This window comes from Mobula hypostoma, chromosome 7, assembly GCF_963921235.1.
Source record: "Mobula hypostoma chromosome 7, sMobHyp1.1, whole genome shotgun sequence".
Lineage (NCBI taxonomy): Eukaryota > Metazoa > Chordata > Chondrichthyes > Myliobatiformes > Myliobatidae > Mobula > Mobula hypostoma.
The window spans coordinates 17791277-17813091 of NC_086103.1; the positions used below are offsets into that span (position 1 = coordinate 17791277).

General features: G+C 43.9%; 1 protein-coding gene across 2 annotated transcripts in view; it reads right to left on the bottom strand.

Annotated features, from left to right (window-relative positions):
• The window catches only part of larp1 (La ribonucleoprotein 1, translational regulator), a 176155-nt gene that overhangs the window by 34937 nt on the left and 119403 nt on the right, over window positions 1-21815 (bottom strand). For both annotated transcript variants that reach the window (XM_063053114.1, XM_063053113.1), the window contains exons 12-15: window positions 15566-15922; window positions 14900-15023; window positions 6075-6286; window positions 5-111 (exon numbers count right to left, since the gene is read on the bottom strand). In XM_063053114.1, coding sequence (XP_062909184.1) covers window positions 5-111; window positions 6075-6286; window positions 14900-15023; window positions 15566-15922 — 800 coding nt within the window. The remainder of the gene's footprint in view (window positions 1-4; window positions 112-6074; window positions 6287-14899; window positions 15024-15565; window positions 15923-21815) is intronic.

Here is a 21815-nt window from a genome sequence, read left to right on the forward strand (position 1 = left end):
TAACCTGAATGAGGATGCCCTCGGTCTATGCTCTCTTGAGTCCATCACCCACCCCACATGGCTCTCCAGAGGGGGGTTTGAGCTGTGTCTCGTCTTGCGTTTGCGGGGCGTCTGTAACAAACATCCATAACTCTGTCACTCAAAAGGATGAATGAGGTGGCCCGTTTTACAGAGTAGCAGTTGGTACTCCAATCTGATCTCAATGTTGTGTGAATCAGTTTAACAAACGGCAAGTAAACAGCGGGGTAGAGAAACGTAATGATTGGAAATAGACTTGTGGACAACAATTCACTCATCAATAGACTATAACACCATAATACATAGGAGCCATTAGCCCTGTTGAGTCTGCTCTATCATTTAATCATGGCTGCTCCTTTTTTCCCCCTTATCAGCCTCACTTCCCAACCTTTGATGCCGTGTCCAATCGAGACCCTATCAAACTCTGCCTTAAATACACCCAGCAACCTGGCCTCCACAGCTGCCTGTGGTAATAGGCTCCACAAAATCACCACCTACTGGCTAAAGAAATTCCTCTGCATCTCTGTTTTTTATGGGCACCCTTCTATCCTGAGGCTGTGCCCTCTTGTCCTAGACTCCTATACCATGGGAAACATCCTTTCCACATTTATACTTTCGATGCCTTTCAACATTCAAAATGCTTCAATGAGAACCACCCTCCACCTCATCTTTCTAAATTCCAGCAAGTACAGACCCAAAGCTATTAAACATTCTTTCTATAATAACCCTTTTGATGATGGAAAACATCAAGTTGGACAAGTCACCGGGACCAGACAAAATACAACACAGGCTTCTGTGGGAGGCGAGGGAGGAGATTGCTGAGCCTCTGGCAATGATCCTTGCATCATCAACTGGGGACGGAGAGGTTCTGGAGGATTGGAGGGTCGCAGATGTTGTTTCCTTATTCAAGAAAAGAGCAGAGATAGCCCAGGAATTTATAGACCAGTGAGCCTTACTTAAGTGGTTGGCAAGTTGATGAAGAAGATCCTGAGAGGCAGGATTTATGAACATTTGGAGAGGCATAATATGATTAGGAATAGGCAGCATGGCTTTGTCAAAGGCAGGTCTTGCCTTATGAGCCCGATTGAATTTTTTGAGGATGTGACTAAACACATTGATGAAGGTAGAGCAGCAGATGTAGTGTATATGGATATCAGCAAGGCATTTGATAAGGTATCCCATGCAAGGCTAATTGAGAAGTACGGAATGGCCCTTGCTTTGTGACTTGCCCACAGAAGGCAGAGAGTGGTTGTAGACGGGTCATATTCTGCATGGAGGTCGGTGACCAGTGGTGTGCCTCAGGGATCTGTCCTGGGACCCCTTCTCTTTGCGATGTTTATAAATGACCCGGATGAGGAAGTGGAAGGATGGGTTAGTAAATTTGCTGAGGGTAGTGTGGAGGGCTGTCAGAGACTACAGCAGGACACTGATAGGACACAAAACTGGGCTGAGAAGTGGCAATGGAGTTCAACCCAGATAAGTGTGAGGTGGTTCATTTTGGCAGGTCAAATATGATGGCAGAATATAGTATTAATGGTAAGACTCTTGGCAGTGTGGAGGATCAGAGGGATCTTGGGGTCCAAGTCCATAGGACACTCAAAGCTGCTACCAGGTTGACTGTGTGGTTAAGAAGGGATACAGTGTACTGGCCTTCATCAACCATGGGATTGAGTTCAAGAGCCGAGAGGTAATGCTACAGCTCTATAGGACACTAGTCAGACCCCACTTGGAGTACTGTGCTCAGTTCTGGTCACCTCACTACAAGGATGTGGAAACTATGGAAGGGGTGCAGAGGAGACTTACAACGATGTTGCCTGGATTGGGGAGCATATCCTACAAGAATAGGTTGGGTGACCCTGGCCTTTTCTCCTTGGAGTGACGGAGGATGAGAGGTGACCTAACAGAGGTGGCCAAGATGGTGAGAGGCATTGATCGTGTGACTAGTCAGAGGCTTTTTCCCAGGGCTGAAATGGCTAACACAAGAGGCCACAGTTTTAAGGTGCTTGGAAGTAGGTATAGAGGGGATGTCAGGGGTAAGGTTTTTTTTTTATACGCAGAGTGGTGAGTTCGTGGAATGGGCTGCCGGCGACTGTGGTGGAGGCGGTGTGACGAGAATACACATAGACTAAGATGTTAGCTGTCCTGGGCTGGCACCAGTGGGATCAGCAGTTGGTCTGCCACCTGTCTTCAGGAGAAAGAGAGATAAGGAAAACAATGGAGCAGCATTTGGAGATGTTAATGAAGGGACGGAAGGAGAGCTGTCAAGATCGGCTCCCCCTTTGAACCCTGAACTGTTTGAAGTGATGGACAGGCGATACCCCAGCAGGGGGATAAAAAGGGACAGGTTCGCTAAGGCGGACACACACGACACCACGAGGTAACGAGACACTGGAAGCGGTGCGCCTCCCACAAGTCGGTGGGAGTTTTGGAGGGTTGGTCGCGGGACCAAGCCATAGACGCACAGGGTGGAACGGTACGATCGGCGGGAACCTGGTGTGTGTCCGCCCTTGCCTGGGTGCCAGGTTCACCGCAGAGAAACGATCGTATCTGGAAACGGAGGGGTCACGGTCGGTGACCTCAGAAGACATCACAAAGGGCTCGCCCGAAAGCTGACTGCGAAGAATATCGAAGGTCTGTGTGGAAGCCGTTTGAATATTCATTCGTTTTTGCTCTCTCTCTCCTTCCCCCCACTGTCCATCACCACGGCAGTGATTACTGTGAACTGAACTGAATTCAGTTGAACTGAACTTTGCGTCACTTTGAAACTGGTCATTTACCCCTAGACGACGATAGAGCTTGATTGATCCTGTTATCCTAATTCTGTGTACATGTGTGTTTATCATTGCTGAACTGTTGCATTTATTATCCTTTTGATTAGAGTACTGTGTTGCTTGTTTCTTTAATAAAACTTTCTTAGTTCTAGTAATCCAGACTCCAACTGAGTGATCCATTTCTGCTGATTTGGCAACCCAGTTACGGGGTACGTAACAGCGGATACAATAGGGTCTTTTAAGAGACTCCTGGAAAGGTATATGGAGCTTCTAAAGATAGAGGGCTATGGGTAACCCTAGGTAATTTCTAAAGTAAGTATGTGTTCGACACAGCAATGTGGGCTGAAGGGCCTGTATTGTGCTGTAGGTTTTCTATGCTTTGTGGCAAAGTTTGCAGATGATAACAATTATATGCCAGATGATACAATGATAGGTGGAGAGGTAGATAATGCTGAGGAAGCAATGCAATTGAAGGACTTAAACAAATTGGAAGAATGGGCAAAAAACTGGCAGATGTAATACAGTGTTGGGAAATGTATGATAATGTATTTTGGTAAAAGGAACAATAGCACAGACTATTATCTAAATGGGGAGAAAATTCAAACATCAGACGTACAGAGGGACTTAGAAGTCCTCATGCAAGGCTCCCAGAAGGTTAATTTATTGGTCGAGTCTGTGGTAAAGAAGCCAAATGCAGTGTTAGCATTCATTTCAATGTTAGCATTCTTTTCAATATAAAAGTAAGGAGATAATGCTATGGCTTTATAAGCCACTGGTCAGGCTGCACTTGGAGTATTGCCAACAGTTTTGGGCCCTGTATCTCAGAAAGGATGTGTTGTCATTGGTGCCAGTCTAGAGGAGGTTTACAAGGATAATTCCAGGAATGATGGGGTTAACATATGAGTAGCGTTTGGCAGTTTTGGGCCTGTACTGACTGGAAGTTAGAAGAATGCGTGAGGGGATCTCATTGAAACCTTCCGAATGTTGAAAGGACTAAATAAGGTGGATATGGAGAGGATATTCCCTATGGTGGGGGTGTCCTAACTAGAGGGCACAGCCTTGAGGGGCAACCCTTTAGAATAGGGTTAAGGAAGAATTTTTTTAGCCAGAGAGTAGTAAATCTGTAGAATGCTCTGCCACAGACAGCTGTGGAGGCCAGGGCCCTGGTGAAAGTGAAAATTGATAGTTTCCCAATTGGTCAGGGCATCAAAGGATATGGTGAGAATGCAGGTGTGTGGGGTTGAGTGGGATTGGGGATCAGCCATGATGGAATAGCGGAGCAGACTTGATAGGCTGAATGGCCTAACCATGCTTCTATGTCTTATGGTCTAACCACACAACTAGGTAGTTTGTTCCATACGTCCACAACACACAATGTAAAGACATGCTTCCTGATGATAGTCTGAAATCTCCAGTCATCGTCTATAGCCCCGCGTCCTCGTTGATGGACTAAATTTAAAGTAGCAGCTGGCATCTACCTTACTTGTACCCTAAATGACTTTGAACACTTCTATCATGTCTCCTCTCATTCTACTTCTACTAAAAATATAGAAGTTCCCCATGACTATTTTAACATTGCTCTTTTGGCATGCATTTTCAATCTCCCATTATAATTTGTAGGTCGTATCCTTACTACTTGTTGGGGGTCTGTATGCAGCTCCCATCAGGGTCTTATTACCCTTGCAGCTCCTTAGCTCTATCCACAATGATTCAACACTTTTCGACCCTATGTCACCTCTTCCTAATGATTTGATTTCATTTCTTACCAACAGACGAATGCCGCCCCTTCTGCCTTCCTGCCTGTCCTTTCGATAGAATATGTATCCTTGGACATTAAGCTCCCAGCTATAATCTTCTTTCAGCCATGATTCAGTGATGCTTACAACATACCTGCCAATCTGCAACTGTGCTGCAAGTTCATCTACCTTATTCCTTATACTGCACGCATTCGAACACAGCACCCTCAGTCCTGTATTCATCCTTTTCGATTTTATCTGCCTTGTATGTTGCAACTCATCCTGCTGACTGCAATTTTGCCCTATCTACAGCCTCTCCTCACTACATATTGCCTCATTTTGTAAATCAGCTACCTTATCTTCAGCGCTCTTATCCGCCTTTCTTGCATTGAAATATATGCAGCTCAGGACACAAGTCACACCATGGTCAACCTTTTGATTCCTTTGTCTGAGGTCTTACCAACACCTGGCTCCATGACCTCTCCACTAACTTCTGGCACTCTGGTTCCTATACCCCTACAACTCTTGTTTAAACCCCAACATGCCGCATTAACAAACCTTCCTGCTAGGGTATTCGTCCCCCTCAGATGCAAGCTGTCCCTTATGTACAAGTCCCACCTTCTCCGGAAGAGCGTCCAAAGATCCAAAAATCTTATGCCCTCCCTCCTACACCAACTCCTTAGCCACTTATAAAACTGCATGATCTTCCGAGTTCTGGCCACACTAGCACGTGGCACAGGTAGCAATCCTGAGGTCATAACCCTGGAGGTCCTGCCCTTTAACTTAGCACCTAACTCACTTAAGTGTCTAACAATCTCTTAAACATAGTGACTGTAATTGACCATACCCACCACCTTCTTTTGAACCCCTTAAAACTGCTTCCTCTCATTTTAAACTTGTTCTCCCTTGTTTCTGATACCTCTGTGTGAAAAAGACTATCTACCCTATCTCTGCCTCTCAGATCACCCTGCCAACACGTTTGCTCCAGTGAAAATGTACTCAGCATGTCCAAACCCCAGAGATTCTGCAAATCCTGTAAAGCTAGAGCAACAAACACAAAATGCTGGAGGAACTCAGATCAGGCAGTATTTAAGGAAATAAATAAACAGTTGACATTTCAGGGCGAGACCCTTCATCAGGACTGGAAAGGAAGAAGCTGGTAGGTTATAGTTGAGACTAGGTGAGGGAGAAGGCGGATGCCACTCTAACATCTCCATAGATTTAAAGTCCTCCAATCCAGGCAACATCCTGGTGAAACATTTTTAAAACAGGAGTGATGGAGACCTGGAACTCAATGTATTTAAACAGAACTTGGTCATTCCTCCTGAGGGCTACTTATCCAACAAAGGGTTTATGGGGTTAGATGTAACGGATGGAATGGACCACGCTGTCTCGATAGTTTTCGTTGATTCAGGATGACACCTGCAGCTCTAGGCTCTAGAAAGGAGCTCTCTTACCCAAGCACCAAACCCCAGTTGATGTACTTGTTTTTCCTTAACCAACAGAACAGTAGCAGTGCTTGTGAACATGTCGACTGTGCCACTCTTACCTTCGCATCCAACGGCCTCCCTTCTTTCACCACAGGATAGAACCTGGGAGCTTGACTTGGATCCTTTAACCTAGGCGTGCGAGGTGTGCGAGGGGTCCGTGCACCCCGGTAGCTTGGGGATTCTGGCACTGTTGTTGGCAGAGATCGTGCCACACAAGATATCGGAGGTTCGGCAGCACCAAACAACTTGTTGGCCAGTGCATCTGTAGGTACTGGAAACATAAGACCATAAGATATAGCAGCAGTAGGCCATTCAGCCCATCAAGTCTGCTCCACCATTCAATCATGGGCTGATCCAAGTCTTCCAGTCATCCCCTGCCTTCTCCCCATACCCTTTGATGCCCTGGCTAATCTATCTATCTATCTCTGCCTTAAATGCACCCAATGACTTGGCCTCCACAGCTGCTCGTGGCAACAAATTCCACAGATTTACCCTCTGACAAAAGTAATTTCTCCTCACCTCTGTTCTAAATGGAGGTCCTTCAAACTTGAAGTCGTGCCCTCTTGTCCTAGACTCCCCTACCATGGGAAATAACTTTGCTATATCTAATCAGTTCAGGCCTATTAACATTCGGAATGTTTCAATGGGACCCCTCCTCAATCTCCTGAACTCCAGGGAATACAGCCCAAAAGCTGCTAGGCGTTCCTCACACGGTTCCTCAACTCTCCTCCTCTGAGCCCATGCCCTTCAATACTTGACATTTCCACCCTAGGAAAGAGAAGCTGACCATCTTGTGGCGATAAGATTAGTACAGTGTTCTACATGACATCAGTAAAGTCTGACAAGACCGCACATGGAAGATAAATCCATAAAGTTAGAACTCATTGGATCCAGCACAATTTCATAAGGCCTTGAGAAGGGAGGCAGAGATTAATGATTGATCAATGGGAAGCTTGTGATCAGGGATTAATGTTGAACCCTTGCTGTTTGTTATATACATTAATGATGGGGTAAGTTCATAGACGACTTAAGATTGGAGTGTTGATGATAGTGAGGACTGTAAACCTAGGGACCTTCATGTCCGTTTTCCAAGAAAGGCAGAGGGCAAAAGTACAGATGGATAAGGTAACTGAGAAGACACAGCCAGAGTACAGAATATATTCTATAAACCACACTTCAATAAATGAAGTATAGATTCATTAGTTAGAGACAATACCTGAAACTGTCAGAATGTTACGAACAACACACATCAAAGTTGCTGGTGAACGCAGCAGGCCAGGCAGCATCGCTAGGAAGAGGTACAGTCACTGTAGCTCTTCCTAGAGATGCTGCCTGGCCTGCTGCATTCACCAGCAACTTTGATGTGTGTTGCTTGAATTTCCAGCATCTGCAGAATTCCTGTTGTTTGAGAATGTTACGGAGTTTCTCCAGAGGAAAGGACTTACATCTGAAATGGTAAGCATGTTTCTCCATTCACACGTTTCGGCTAGATCTGCTCAGTGTTTCCAGCATTTCCTGCTTTTGTTCCAGATTTCTGGAATGTGCACTTTAATTTTTTTTACTTTCATAAGGACATAAGACTATACAACATGGAAACAGGTCACTCAACCCAACTCATTGAAGCCAGAGCAGTGCCCTTCCATATTATATGTGATATGCATAAATGACTTTAACAACTACTTGTAAAAGACCATTGTGGTGGTACACGGATAGAAAAGGTTTCCAAGGTTATGGGAAAACAGTGGTTAGGAATCTGTGCTGGGACCTCCACTGTTTGCAATGTATATAAAGGACCTGGATGAAAATGTAGATGGGTGTGTTCATAAATTTGCAAATGATAACAAGATTGGTAGAGTTGTGGATAGTGCAGAAGACTGGCAACGAATAGAGCACGATATGGATCAGTTGCAGATATTGGTTAAGAAATGGCAGATGGAGTTTAATCCAGATAAATGTGAGATGTTGCACCTCAACAGGTCAAATACAAGGAGACAGTACAATCTTAAGGGCAAGATTCTTAACAGTGTTGCTGAGCAGCGAGATCTTGGGATCCAAGTTCATAACTCATTGAAAGTGGCTACACAGGCCAATAAAGTGGCTACACAGGTTAAGGCGGCTTATGGAATGAATGATTCTATTAGTTGAGGCAATGAGTTCAAAAGTCAGGAGGTTGTGTTGCAACTTTATAAAACTCTGGTTAGACCACATCTGTAGTACTGTGTGCAGTTCTGGTCACCTCCTATAGGAAGGATGTTGAGGCTTTGGAGAGGGTGCAGAAGAGGTTTATCAGAATTCTGCCTGGTTTAGAGTGCATGTACCATCACAAGAAGCTGGATAAACTTGGGTTCTTTTCTCTGGAGTGTTGGAGGAGATCTGATAGACGTTTACAAGATTATGAGAGACATGAGATAGAGTGGACAGAGAGTATCTGTTACCGAGGTTTGAACTCTCTCATACCAGAGGGCATGCATTGAAGGTGAGAGGAAGTAGGTTCAAGGGGGACGTGAGGGGTAACTTTTTTTTATTCAGAGAGTGGTGGATGCCTGGAATGCACTGCCTGGTATAGTGGTAGAAGTAACTACATTAGAGGCATTTAAGAGATGTTTGGATAGGCACACGGAAGTAAGAAAGATGGAGGGACGTGGACATGGAATAGGTAGGAAGAAACAGAGTTTTGGTGTTTTTGATTTGCCTTTTAGCTGGTTTGGCACAACACTGTGGGCCAAATGGCCTGCTCCTGTGCTGCACTGTTCTCTGTTCTAAGACGTTGATGAGTCCTAATTTGCAGTTTTGGTCACCTAGCTACAGTAAAGATGTAAATAAAGTTGAAAGAGTACAGAGAAAAACTTACAAGAATGTTGATAGGGTGGGAGGAGCTGAGTTTATGAAAAGATTGGATAGGTTAGAACTTTATTCTTTGGAACACAGAAGACTGAGATGAGATATGATAGATGTATACAAAATTATGAGGGGAATAGATAGAATAAATGCAAGCTAAGGATGGATGGGACTACAACCAGAGGTCATTGGTTAAAGGTGAAAAGTAAAATGTTTAAGGGGAACATGAGGGGAAACTTCTTCACTCTGAAGGTTGTGAGAGCGTGGAATGAGCCGTCAGCACAAGTGACAGATGCGAGCTCGATTTCAACATTTAAAAGAAGTTTGGATAGATTCATGGATGGTAAGGATTTGGAGGACTATGGTCCCAGTAGAAGTTGATGGGAGTAGGCAGTTTAAATGGTTCGTCACGGCCTGGATAGCCGAAGGGCCAGTTTCTATGCTGTACTTTTAGACCACAAGATATAGGAGCAGAATTAAGCCATTTAGGCCATTGAGTCTGCTCCACCATTTCATCATGGCTGAACCAATTTTACTCTCAGCCCCAATCTCCTACCTTCTCCCAGTATCCCTTCAAGTCATGACCAATCAAGAATCTATCAACCTCTGCCTTAAGTATGCGTAAAGACTTCGCTTCTACAGCCACATGTGGCAACAAATTTCACATATTCACTACGCTCTGGCTAAAGCAATTCCTCCTCATCTTTGTTCTAAAGGGACACCCCTCTACTCTGAGGCTGTGTCCTCTGGTCTTAGACTCTCCCACCATAGGAAACATCCTTTCCACATCCATTCTATCAAGGCCTTTCACCATTCGATAAGTTTCAATGCGGTTACCCCTCATTCTTTGAATTCTTGTGAATACAGGCCCAGGGCTAAACACTCTTCATATGACAAGCCATTCAATCCTGGAATTTCTCTGACTATGACTTGGATGAAAACATAGATGAGCTCACATCAATATCTCTGAAGACTTAACTTGGACCCAATATATCGACACAGCTATAAAGAACGCAAGACAGTGGCTATAATACATTAGGAGTTTGAGGAGATTTAGTATGTTAGCAAAAACGTGCAAATTTCTATAACTGTACCATTAGCATTCTTACTGGCTGCAGCACCATCTAGCATTGGTGCGGGGGGGGGGCACTGGTGCAAAGGATTGAAGAAAGTTGCAGAGAGTTGTCAAATTAGTCAGCTCCATTTTGGGCACTAGTCTCTGTAGTAACCAGGTCAGCTTCAAGGAGCTCCATCTTTAAGGACCTCTACCTCCCAAGACGCTCTCTTCTCATTGGTATCATCAGGAAGGCGGTATAGAAACGTATCAGGAACAGCTTCTTCCCTTCTGCCATCCGATTTTTGAATAGACATCAAACTCATGAACTGTATCTTACTACTTTTTAAAATTCTTTTTTGCACTAGTTATTGATATTAAACCTGATTCTGATGAATAAGTTTGCAGATAACACAAATATTGGTGAAGCTGTTCATAGTCAAAAGCATATCACAATAATTCAGTTGCAGATGGTGATGGAGAAATGGCAGGTGTTTAATCCAGACAAATGTGAGGTGTTGCACTGTAGGAGTTAAATGTAAGAGTTAATACAACATTGATGGAGAGAGAAATACTGGGTAAACAAAGCCACAGCTCCTTGAAAGTGAATTGGGTGATACAGAAGGTGTATAGCATGCTTGTGTTTGTTGATCAGAGCGTAAGAGCCAGAAAGCTATGGTGTAGCTGTATACAACTTTGGTTAGGCTGCATTTATAATTTTGTGCAGAGTTCTGGGTGCAGCATTACAGGAAGGAGCAGTGGCTTCTTTGGAGAGGATTGTGGGTTAAAGAACATTACCTGTAAGGAGAAGTTAGAGAGACTAGCGGTTCGGAGGCTGAGGACAAACCTGACAGAAGGATATAAAATTATGAAAGGCATCTTTCCCGGAATAGAAAAAGTAAATATTGGAGGGCACAGGTTTAAGGTAAGAGGGGGAAAGTTTAAAGCAGATGTACAGCTTCTGCCCAGAGTGTAGCAGGTGCCTGGAATTCACTTCCAGGAGAAGAGGTGGAAATACACACAGTAGTGGTCATCAGGAGACTTTTAGACAGACACATGAAGGTCTATGGAGTGGAGGAATATGGATCCTGTGCTGATGGGACTATTTTCATTTGACATCGCGGTCAGCAGACATTGTGGGCCGAAGAGCCTGCTCCCATGCTGTGCTGTGGTTCATTAACTCCAACATGGTTTGTGTGCCTAGGGTTGTGACATGCTAATCCACACACATTTTAAACACCAGTGGCCCATATCAACCACTCTCTAAGCTACTTAAATCAGAAAATTCACCTGTCTCCAGGGGAAGGCCTATCACAGCCCCTACTAAATCTCTTCCCCACTCCCCCAACCCTATACCTTTGTCCTTTTGTTTTATCTTGTCTTATATGTGCAGAATTCTCCTGAAGTCTACACTACCAAACAACCCTCATAATTGTATCATTTTTAATCCATGCATTTCTAAATGACAATAAACGAGGACTGAGTGTCCTCATAATGTAACCTAATCTAATTATATATACCTCACTCTTATGGCCTCACCCTCCCCCACTCCAGGAGAAACAACTAGTTTTCCTCACAGCAGAACTGTCCCATCCCAGGCAAATTGCTGGTACATTTCCATTGTACATCATCGTTTTTTATCCCTCGGTGAGGAGATCTTCGGGGGGGGGGGGTACAAAGGGGTAGCAATCAAGTGACTGGTAGAAGCAGTCAGAAAACTGTCTTTAAACTGGTCACTTGGCTGCTTTGAAATTTGCGCAAGGAGCTGAGACACAATACACTGCCTGACAGGGAACAGAAATAGTCATCAGAAATAGGAAGAACTGAGTAAAGAGGAGATTGGGAACTAAAATTTTCCTGAGAACTGCAAAAGATCAAAGGCCTTTTGTGCATTTTTTTTACTTTATATTTCTTCTGATGGTTGGTTTTTAGAATGCTGCACTTAGCTTAAGCTCTGGCACACTCCCAGATATTGTACATAAGTGAGGATAGAGTTGTTCTCTGATTGGACACACTCCAGTCTGCCATCCTTACCATGCTCCTATATTTCCATCCACTGGTACTCCGTCGTGTTTCTCTGCCTCCTTCCCAATCCACCCCCCATTCAGTCTGCTGCCTGTTGCCCTGCCTAGTCTCCAATCACGCCCCTCCTGTTCTAAATGCCTGCTGCTCGATTGCCTGCTTCCTTTCCAATCCACCCCTCCCAAGTACCACTTGAGGTAAAGGAGCCATTAGGAGGTAATGACCATAATATGATAAGTTTTAATCTACAATTTGAGAGGGAGAAGGGAAACTTGGAAATGTCAGTACTACAGTTGAACAAAGGGTACTATGGTGCTATGAGGGAGGAATTGGCCAAAGTTCAATGGAACAATACCCTAGCAGGGATGACAGTGGAACAGCAATGGCAAGTGTTTCTGGGAATAATGCAGAAGGTGCAGAGTCAGTTCATTCCAAAGAGGAAGGAAGATTCCAAGGGGAGTAAGGGGCGATCGTGGCTGACGAGGGAAGTCAAGGACAGTATAAAAACAAAAGAGAGAAAGTATAACATAGCAAGGATGAGCAGGAAGCCAGAGGATTGGGAGACTTTTAAGGAGCAACAGAAGATAACTAAAAAGGCAACATAGGGGGGAAAGATGAGGTACAAAAGTAAGCTAGTCAAGAATATAAAGGAGGAGAGTAAAAGCTTCTTTAGGTATGTGAAAAGGAAAAAAATAGTTAAGACCAAAACTGGGCCCTTGAAGACAGAAACGGGTGAATTTATTATGGGGAACAAGGAAATGGCAGACGAGTTGAACAGGTACTTTGGATCTGTCTTCACTAGGGAAGACACAAACAATCTCCCAGATGTAATAGTGGCCAAAGGATCTAGGATAATGGATGAATTGAAGGAAATTTATATTAGGCAGGAAATGGTGTTGGATAGACTGTTGGGTCTGAAGGCTGATAAGTCCCTGGGACCTGATGGTAGGCATCTCAGAGTACTTAGGGAGGTGGCTTTAGAAATTGTGGACGCATTGATAATCATTTTCCAATGCTCTATAGATTCAGGATCAGTTCCTGTGGATTGGAAGGTGGCTAATGTTGTCCCTCTCTTCAAGAAGAGAGGAAGAGAGAAAACAGGGAATTATAGACCGGTTAGCCTGACGTCGGTGGCAGGAAAGATGCTGGAGTCAATTACAAAAGATGAAATTACAACACGTCTGGATAGCAGTAACAGGATCGGTCCAAGTCAGCATGGATTTACGAAGGGGAAATCGTGCTTGACTAATCTTCTGGAATTTTTTGAGGATGTAACTATGAAAATGGACAGGGAGAACCAGTGGATGTAGTGTACCTGGACTTTCAGAAAGCCTTTGATAAAGTCCCACATAGGAGATTAGTGGGCAAAATTAGGGGACATGGTATTGGGGGCAGAGTACTGACATGGACCGAAAATTGGCTGGCTGACAGAAAACAAAGAGTAGCGATTAATGGGTCCCTTTCAGAATGGCAGGCAGTGACCAGTGGGGTACCGCAGGGTTCAGTGCTGGGACCGCAGCTGTTTACAATATATATTAATGATTTAGATCTGCCGATGACACAAAGCTGGGTGGCAGTGTGAAATGTGAGGAGGATGTTATGAGAATGCAGGGTGACTTGGGACAGGCTGGGTGAGTGGGCAGATGCATGGCAGATGCAGTTTAATGTGGATAACTGTGAGGTTATCCACTTTTGTGGTAAGAACAGGAAGGCAGATTATTATCTAAATGGAGTCAAGTTAGGAAAAGGGGAACTACAATGAGATCTAGGTGTTCTTGTACATCAGTCAATGAAAGCAAGCGTGCAAGTACAGCAGGCAGTGAAGAAAGCTAATGTCATGCTGGCCTTCATAACAAGGGGAATTGAGTATAAGAGCAAAGAGGTCCTTCTGCAGCTGTACAGGGCCCTGGTGAGACCTCACCTGGAGTACTGTGTGCAGTTCTAGTCTCCAAATTTGAGGAAGGACATTCTTGCTATTAAGGGAGTGCAGCATAGATTCACAAGGTTAATTCCCGGGATGGCGGGACTGTCATATGTCAAAAGATTGGAGTGACTGGGCTTGTATGCTCTGGAATTTAGAAGGCTGAGAGGGGATCTTATTGAAACATATAAGATTATTGAGGGATTGGACATGCTGGAGGCAGGGAGCATGTTCCTGCTGATGGGTGAGTCCAGAACCAGAGGCCACAGTTTAAGAATAAGGGGTAGGCCATTTAGAATGGAGTTGAGGAAAAACTTTTTCACCCAGAGAGTGGTGGATATATGGAATGCTCTGCCCCAGAAGGCTGTGGAGGCCAAGTCTCTGGATGCTTTCAAGAAAGAGATGGATAGAGCTCTTAAAAGATAGCGGAATCAAAGGTTATGGGGATAAGGCAGGAACTGGATACTGATTGTGGATGATCAGCCATGATCACAGTGAATGGCGATGCTGGCTCGAAGGGCCGAATGGCCTACTCCTGCACCTATTGTCTATTGTCTATTGCACTGCCTGTTGGCTGTTTCCCTGCCTTCTTCCCTATCCACCTTTTCCCCCAAGCATCCCCCAGTTCTACCTGTCTGCTGCCTCAGCTTCTGTGGTCACAAATGGTAGAGTAAAGATAGCTTTCTAACCACCATGGGGACACTGCAGGTGAGAGCAAAAATCTAAAAGGAGCATGGGGGAACAGCAATTTCACACATCAGCAGAGGTGGTTGGGGCAGGTACACAGTTTCATTTAAGAAGCAGTTGGACAAGGATGGGACTCAAGAGCATTAGGGAACAAACACTGGAAGTTGGGACAAACTGAGTGAGTATCTAGTCACCATGGATTAGATGGGCCAAAGCGCCTGTGTCCATGATTTATGACTATGCAATCAACTGCATTCAGGACATAATGGGCAGACTTGTTTACTTCTGTCTGAGAGCCACCAATGTGTTGCTCTCATTAGGAATCCAGGCTGTCGTCAGACTCACTGAAGTGGCTTGCTTACCCTGTTGTGGCCGAGGGGGACCAGGCGGAACCTCCTGGTTACGATCAACAGGCGGTTCAGGAGCCAGTGTGTTAAACTCCTCACGGCTGATCATATGCAGCTTACGGAAGTTTTCTACTTCTTGCTGTAAAGGACAAAAAATTGTCACTGAGATAGAGGGGAGGAAGGTCGAGCAGGGTAGCAGAGGTGGGTAAGAGGGGCATAGGGGACACGGAGAGAAGGCAAATAGACAGGGTGGGGGAGGGCAGAGATGGAATGGGGGAGGGTGGAGTGACAGGGATGGAGGGAAGGGGTTTGGACAGAGAGACAGTGGGTGGGGGGGTGAGAGGTGTAAGCAGGAAAGGGAGAAGGTAGGGGAGCAAAGAAAATGGAGGAGTGAATGGGTGGGAGGGAGGGAGAAGGTTGATGGGACAGGAGTAAAACAAGTGAGAAAGAGAAGGAGGTGGGTAGGTCTGGGAACAAAAGGATGAAACCGTCAGATTTTAAAGGGAGGAAGAAGGATCTGATATGGTGGAGCAGGACTAGTAAAAGCAGATGCTTCAGCCCAACAGGGTACATTAAAGGAGAAGCCAGAACTAAATGTCAGCAGCAACATTTTACAGTATAACAACTCCAAGGTTGTTAATTACAAGAAAGAATTGTTGTATACAGCTACCACAGAATTACCTTTATTGTTGCATATTCCAGTTCATAATCTTCTTTCCACAGATCCTGTTCATAATAGTAGAGACCGTCATTGATGACTTTGCCAAACTCAGAAGTTAGTTTTGCCCTGGAGACATGATTGCCTGTCCTGTCCCCACCAGGATGTTTTCTCAGGTATGGAGGGGTTTGTGTCACAATCAGAATCTTGTTTACATCACGATCATCAATTTCACAGTCGGAATCTTCATCTGACCAGTCAGTGAAAGTGTTCTTGCGACCTGCCATCTGCTCCATCTCCTCATCAAACATGAAGTCAAGTTCCTCCTGTTCCTCCTGGTCTGGCTTCGAACATGTCTGTGATTTGGGTTCCTCAGACTTCTGAAACATGGAGATTCAGTACATCAATGCTGCACTGCACTATACTACACCCTCAATTTAATTCCTCAATTCACACATTACAAACATTTTACAGCAACAAACAAAGCTGGACCAACATATTTAGTCGATATTGATTAATACTACTGCAGCTTAATTTAACCATAGATTATTACAGCACAGTACAGGCCCTACAGCCCATAATGCTGTGTTGACCCTTTACCAACTCCAAATCAATCTAACCCTTCTCTCCCACATATCCCTCCATTTTTCTATCATCCATATGCCTACTTAAGAGTCTCTTACATGTTACTAATGTATCTGCATTCACCACTACCCAACAGTGCATTCCACAAACCCACCACTCTGTTAAAAAAAACTTCTGACTTCCCGAATACTTTCTTCCAATCATCTTAAAGTTATGCCCAATAATACGCCATTAGCCAAATTACTTTATTCTTTAGCAACAGATTCCAACATCTGCAGTCCTCATGTCTCCTCTGACACAAGATAGTGCTATCAGTCCTGAATTTGCACTTTTGCATCAATAAAGGATTACACTACCTTCGGCTGTGAAAGTCACTGCACTCATGCATATCACACCAGAAAACTACAGCCTCATATTAAAGCAAAAAACAAAATGCTGGAGAAACTCAAAGAGGCCAAGTAGCATCTATCAAAAAGAGTACATTCAACCTGTTGAAGGGTCTCAGCCAAATACATGAGACATTGTGATCTTGGAAATTGCTCTCCTACACACAAAGCCATGCTAAGTGATAAGGTCACTTGTTCTTCCGAATGCTTATGTCCCCAATCTCATAGAATCCCCTCCAGTAACGCATGTGTCACACAGATTAGGATTACACGTCTATAGTTGCCAGATTCTTATTGGCAGCCCTTAAACAAAGGAACGGCATTTGCCATCCTCTAGTTTTGCGGTGCTTCACCTGTCACTAATGATGATGAATTCATTTCACCTGGGGCTCATAAATTCCTTTCTAGCTTCCTACGTTGTCCTTGCATATAACCTGTTGTGCCCTGGGAGACTATCTACCGGTACATTACTGCAAAAATCTAGCTAGGTCACGAGAATGAAAATACCCCATCTTTACACAGTAATGACAACAACTCCAGGAAAGGAAGTTGTAGAGAAGGCAACAGAGTCAAAGCTCAACAACAAAGAACGAGTTTCAGAAAGAACAAAGAAATTAAATTGGTCGTTGCATCATATCATATAGGTCCACCACAGTCTGTGGCAGAGCATTCACCAGATTCACTACTCTCTGGCTAAAAAAATTCCTCCTTGCTTGTTCTATAAGGTCACCGCTCAATTTTGAGGCCATGCCCTCTAGCTCTGGATACGCCCACCATAGGAAACATCGTCTCCACATCCACCCTATCAATTCGTTTCAACATTCAGTAGGTTTCAATGAGATCCCCATGCATTCTTCTAAATTCCTGTCAGTACAGGTCTAAAGCTCCTCATATGCTAACCCCTTCAGTCCACAAATCATTCTTGTGAATTTCCTCTGGACTTTCTCCAATGACAACACATCCTTTCTGAGATACGGGGCCCCAAACCGTTAACAATACAAGTGCGGCCTGACTCAGCATCATCTGCTTGCTTTTATATTTTATTCCACTTAAAATAAATGCCAACATTGCATTTGCCTTCTTTACCACAGATTCAACCTGTAAATTAGCCTTCTGGGAATCTTGCACATGGACTCCTGAGACCCTCCGTACATCTTATGTTTGAACCATTTCTCAATTTAGATAATAATCCACACTATTGCTCTTTTTACCAAAATACATTATCACACATTTTCCAACACTATATTCCATCTGCCACTTTTTTGCCCATTCTTCCAATTTGTCTAAGTCTCGCTGCAATCACACTGCTTCCTCAGCAATACCTACCACTATGACCATCTTCTCATCATCCACAAACTGCTACAAAGCCATCAATTCCATTACCCAAATCACTGACAAACAATGTGAGAAGTAGCAGTCCCAAGACTGACCCCCGAGGATTAGAGGCAATTATCGTGTGGATAGTCAGAGGCTTTTTCGCAGGGCTGAAATGGCTAACACGAGAGGGCAGTTTTAAGGTGCTTGGAAGTAGGAAGTAGGGAGGAGGAGATGTCAGGGTAAGTTGTTTTATGCAGAGAGTGGTGAGTGTGTGGAATGGGCTGCCGGCAACGGTGGTGGAGGCGGATACGATAGGGTCTTTTCAGAGACTCCCGGATAGGTACATGGAGCTTAGAAAAATAGAGAGCTATGGGTAACCTTAGGTGATTTCTAAAGTAAGTTCGTTTGCCATAGCACTGTGCGCCGAAGGGCCAGTATTGTGCTGTAGGTTTTCTATGTTTCTATATTTTCTATGAACACCACTAGCCACTGGCAGGCGTCCAGAAAAGGCCTCTTTTATTCCCACTTGCTGCCTCCTGCCTGTCAAGCCATTCCTCTATCCATACCAGTATCCTTCCTGTAATGCCATAAGGTTTCATCTTGCTAAGCAGCCTCATGTGCAGCAACTTATCAAATGCCTTCTGAAAATCTAAGTAAATGACATCTACTACCTCTCCTCTGTCCACCTTGCTCGTTCCTTTCTCAAAGAACATTGATTTGTCAGACAAGATTTCCCTTTACAGAAACTATACTGACTTTGGCAACACACATCAAAGTTGCTGGTGAACGCAGCAGGCCAGGCAGCATTTCTAGGAAAAGGTAGTCGACGTTTCAGGCCGAGACCCTTTGTTTCATATACTGACTTTGACTTACTTTGTCATTAGTCTCCAACTATCCGAAACTTCATTCTTTATAATACACTCCGACTTTCCCACCACTGAGGTTAGACTAACTGGCCTATAGTTTCCTTTCTTTGGCCTTTCTCCCTTCTTAAAGAGGCGAGTGACATTTGCAATCTTCCATTCCTCTGGACTTATCGAGCTTAAGACCTTTGAACTTAAGACATAGCACTTTTTCCCTTTGTAACAGAAATGTCACTCACTCCTGCTCCCTGACACTCATATGAGCCTCTGGCACACTGTAAGTGTCTTCTACAGTGAAGACTGATGCAAAGTGCTCATTAAGTTCATCTGCCATTTCTTTGTCCTCCATTATTACCTCACCAGTATCGTTTTCCAGTAGTCCAATATCAACTCTAATCTCCATTTTACTCTTTAAATATCTGAAATAACTTTTGGTATACTGCTTTATATTATTGGATAGTTTGCCCTCATATTTCTTTTCCCTTCTTACAGCTTTTTTAGTTGGCTTATGTTCATCCAACTTCCCACTCACTCTTGCTACGTTATATGCCCTTCCTTGGCTTTTATGCAGTCCCTAACTTCCCCTCGCTAGCCCTGCCATTTGAGAACTTCCTCCTCTGTGGGACAAGTCTATCCTGAGCCTTGTGAACTATTCCAAGAAACTTCAGCTATCTTTGTTCTGCCATCATCCCCGTCAGCATCCTCCTCCAATCCACCTGGGCAAACTCCTCTCTCATGCTTCTGCATTGTGATACTGATACATGTGACTTATACTTCTTCCTTACAAAACGCAGTAAGAATTCAACCATATTATGATCACTGCCTCTTAAGGGTTCATTTACATTAGGCTTCCTAACAAGATCTAGGTTATTACACAACACTCAATCTAAGATAGTCATTCCCCATGTAGGCTCAAGCACAAGCTGCTCTAAAAAGCCGGGCATTCAACAATTTCCCTCTCTTCTGATCTAGCACCAACCTGATTTTTCCAATCCCCTTGCATATTGAAGTCCCCCATTACAGTTGTGTCATTACCCTTATTACATGCCTTTTTCCAGCTCCCTTTGCAATCTCAACCTTACATTTTGTCTACTATTAGGAGGCCTATATATTATTCCCATGTTTTTTTTTACCTTGCAGTATCTTAACTCCACCTACAAAGAGTCAACATTCTCTGACCCTATGTTACCTCTTTCTAAAGATGTAATTCCATCTTTAACCAACAGAGCTTCACCACCGTCTATGCCTTCCTGCCTGTCCTTTCGATACAAAGTACATTCCTTGATGTTAAGCTCCCAACTATGGCATTATTTCTGCCATAACTCAGTGATGCCCACAATGCCCATAATCTCTAATTGCACCACAAGTTAATTCATCTTATTCCAAATGCACGCCAATTTAAATACAGCACCTTCATAGAAATTCACAGCACAATACAGGCCCTTCGGCCCACAATGTTTTGCTGACCATGTAACCTACTCTAGATAATGCCTAGAATTTCCCTAGCGCATAGCCCTCTATTTTTCTAAGCTCTATGTACCCATCTAAGAGGCTCTTAAAAGACCCTATTGTATCTCCTTCCACTGCTGCCAACGGTATATTCCATGCACCCAACACTTCAGTCCTGTATTCTTCGCCCTTTTGAACTTTGCCTATGTGGTAGAATTTAACTCTTTGCCCTGTCTGCATTTGTACCTAATCATCGGCTTGTCCTTCCTTACATTCACGTTACATCCATCATCTACTTGTAAACCTGCTGGCACATCCTCAGCTCTATCATACTAGTTCTCAACACTGCCCCCCCGCCATATTAGTTTAAACCACACACAACAGTTCTAGTAAACCTGCCGTTTTGATAAGGTTCTACAGCATAGGCTGCTATAGAAAGTTGGATCACGTGGGTCCAGGGAGAGCTGTCTAATTGGGTACGGAATTGATTTAAGGGCAAAGAAGAAGAAGATACAGAGAAGTGATGGAAGGCTGTTTTCCACATTACAGCCACATGACTACCAGCATTCGCCATGGCTTGCTGCTGTCGCCATTGCTACTGCCATCTATAACAATGATTTGGATGGAATGCAAGCTTGCATGACACTAAAATAGGTGATATCATTGATAATGATCATTAGCACTTACAGAGAGATTGTGATCAGCAAGGTAAAGAGCACCAAAGAATGACAAATGGAATGTAATTTGGTGTGAACTGTGGAAATTTGTTAAACAACTGAGGGCAGGATTTTCACAGTGAAAAGTCAGGTCCTAGGGAATGTTGTGGAACAGAGATGCCTAGGGGTACCAGTACATGATTTCCTGCAAATAGAGCCACAGGTAGACTGGATGCCCATCATCAGTATGGACACTGGGTATACAGTGGCGTTAGAAAGTTTGTGAACCTTCCAGAATTTTTTATTTCTGTATGAATATGACCTAAAATGTGATCAGATTGTCACACAAGTCCTAAAACTAGATAAAAGAACCCAATTAAATAAATAACACAAAAACATTATACTTGTTCGTTTATTTATTGAGAGAAATTGATCCAATATTACATGTATTTGTTGGAAAAACTATGTGGTCCTCTGGGGTAATGCCTTGTACAAAAGTATTTGGAGTCAGGTATTCCAATCAATGAGATGAGAATGGAGGTGTGGGTTGGAGAGGTGCCCTGCCCAATAAAAAAAAGAGACACATCTCTGTCAGGTTATTGATAGAGCCTGCTCAGATCAGTTTAGGTGTACCATGCCTCAATCAAAACAACTTTCAGAGGACCTTAGAAGAAGAATTGCAGAGATGCATGAAGCTGGAAAAGGCTACAAAAGCACTACGTGTTCATCAGTCTACAGCAAAAGAAAATGTCTACAAATTGAGAAAATTTTGTACTGTCGCTACTCTCTCTAGGAGTAGGCAACCAGTAAAGATCACACCAAGAGCACAATGTAGAGTGCTGACGGAGGTGAAAAAGTACCCACAGGTAACAGCAAAAGACGTGCAGAAATCTCCAGAACTTGCTAAAGTCTCCGTTCATGTGTCTACTGTAAGAAAAACATTGAACAAGAATGGTGTTTATAAACATATTGCTGCACATCTCACATTTGCAAAAGACCACCTGCATGCTCTACAAT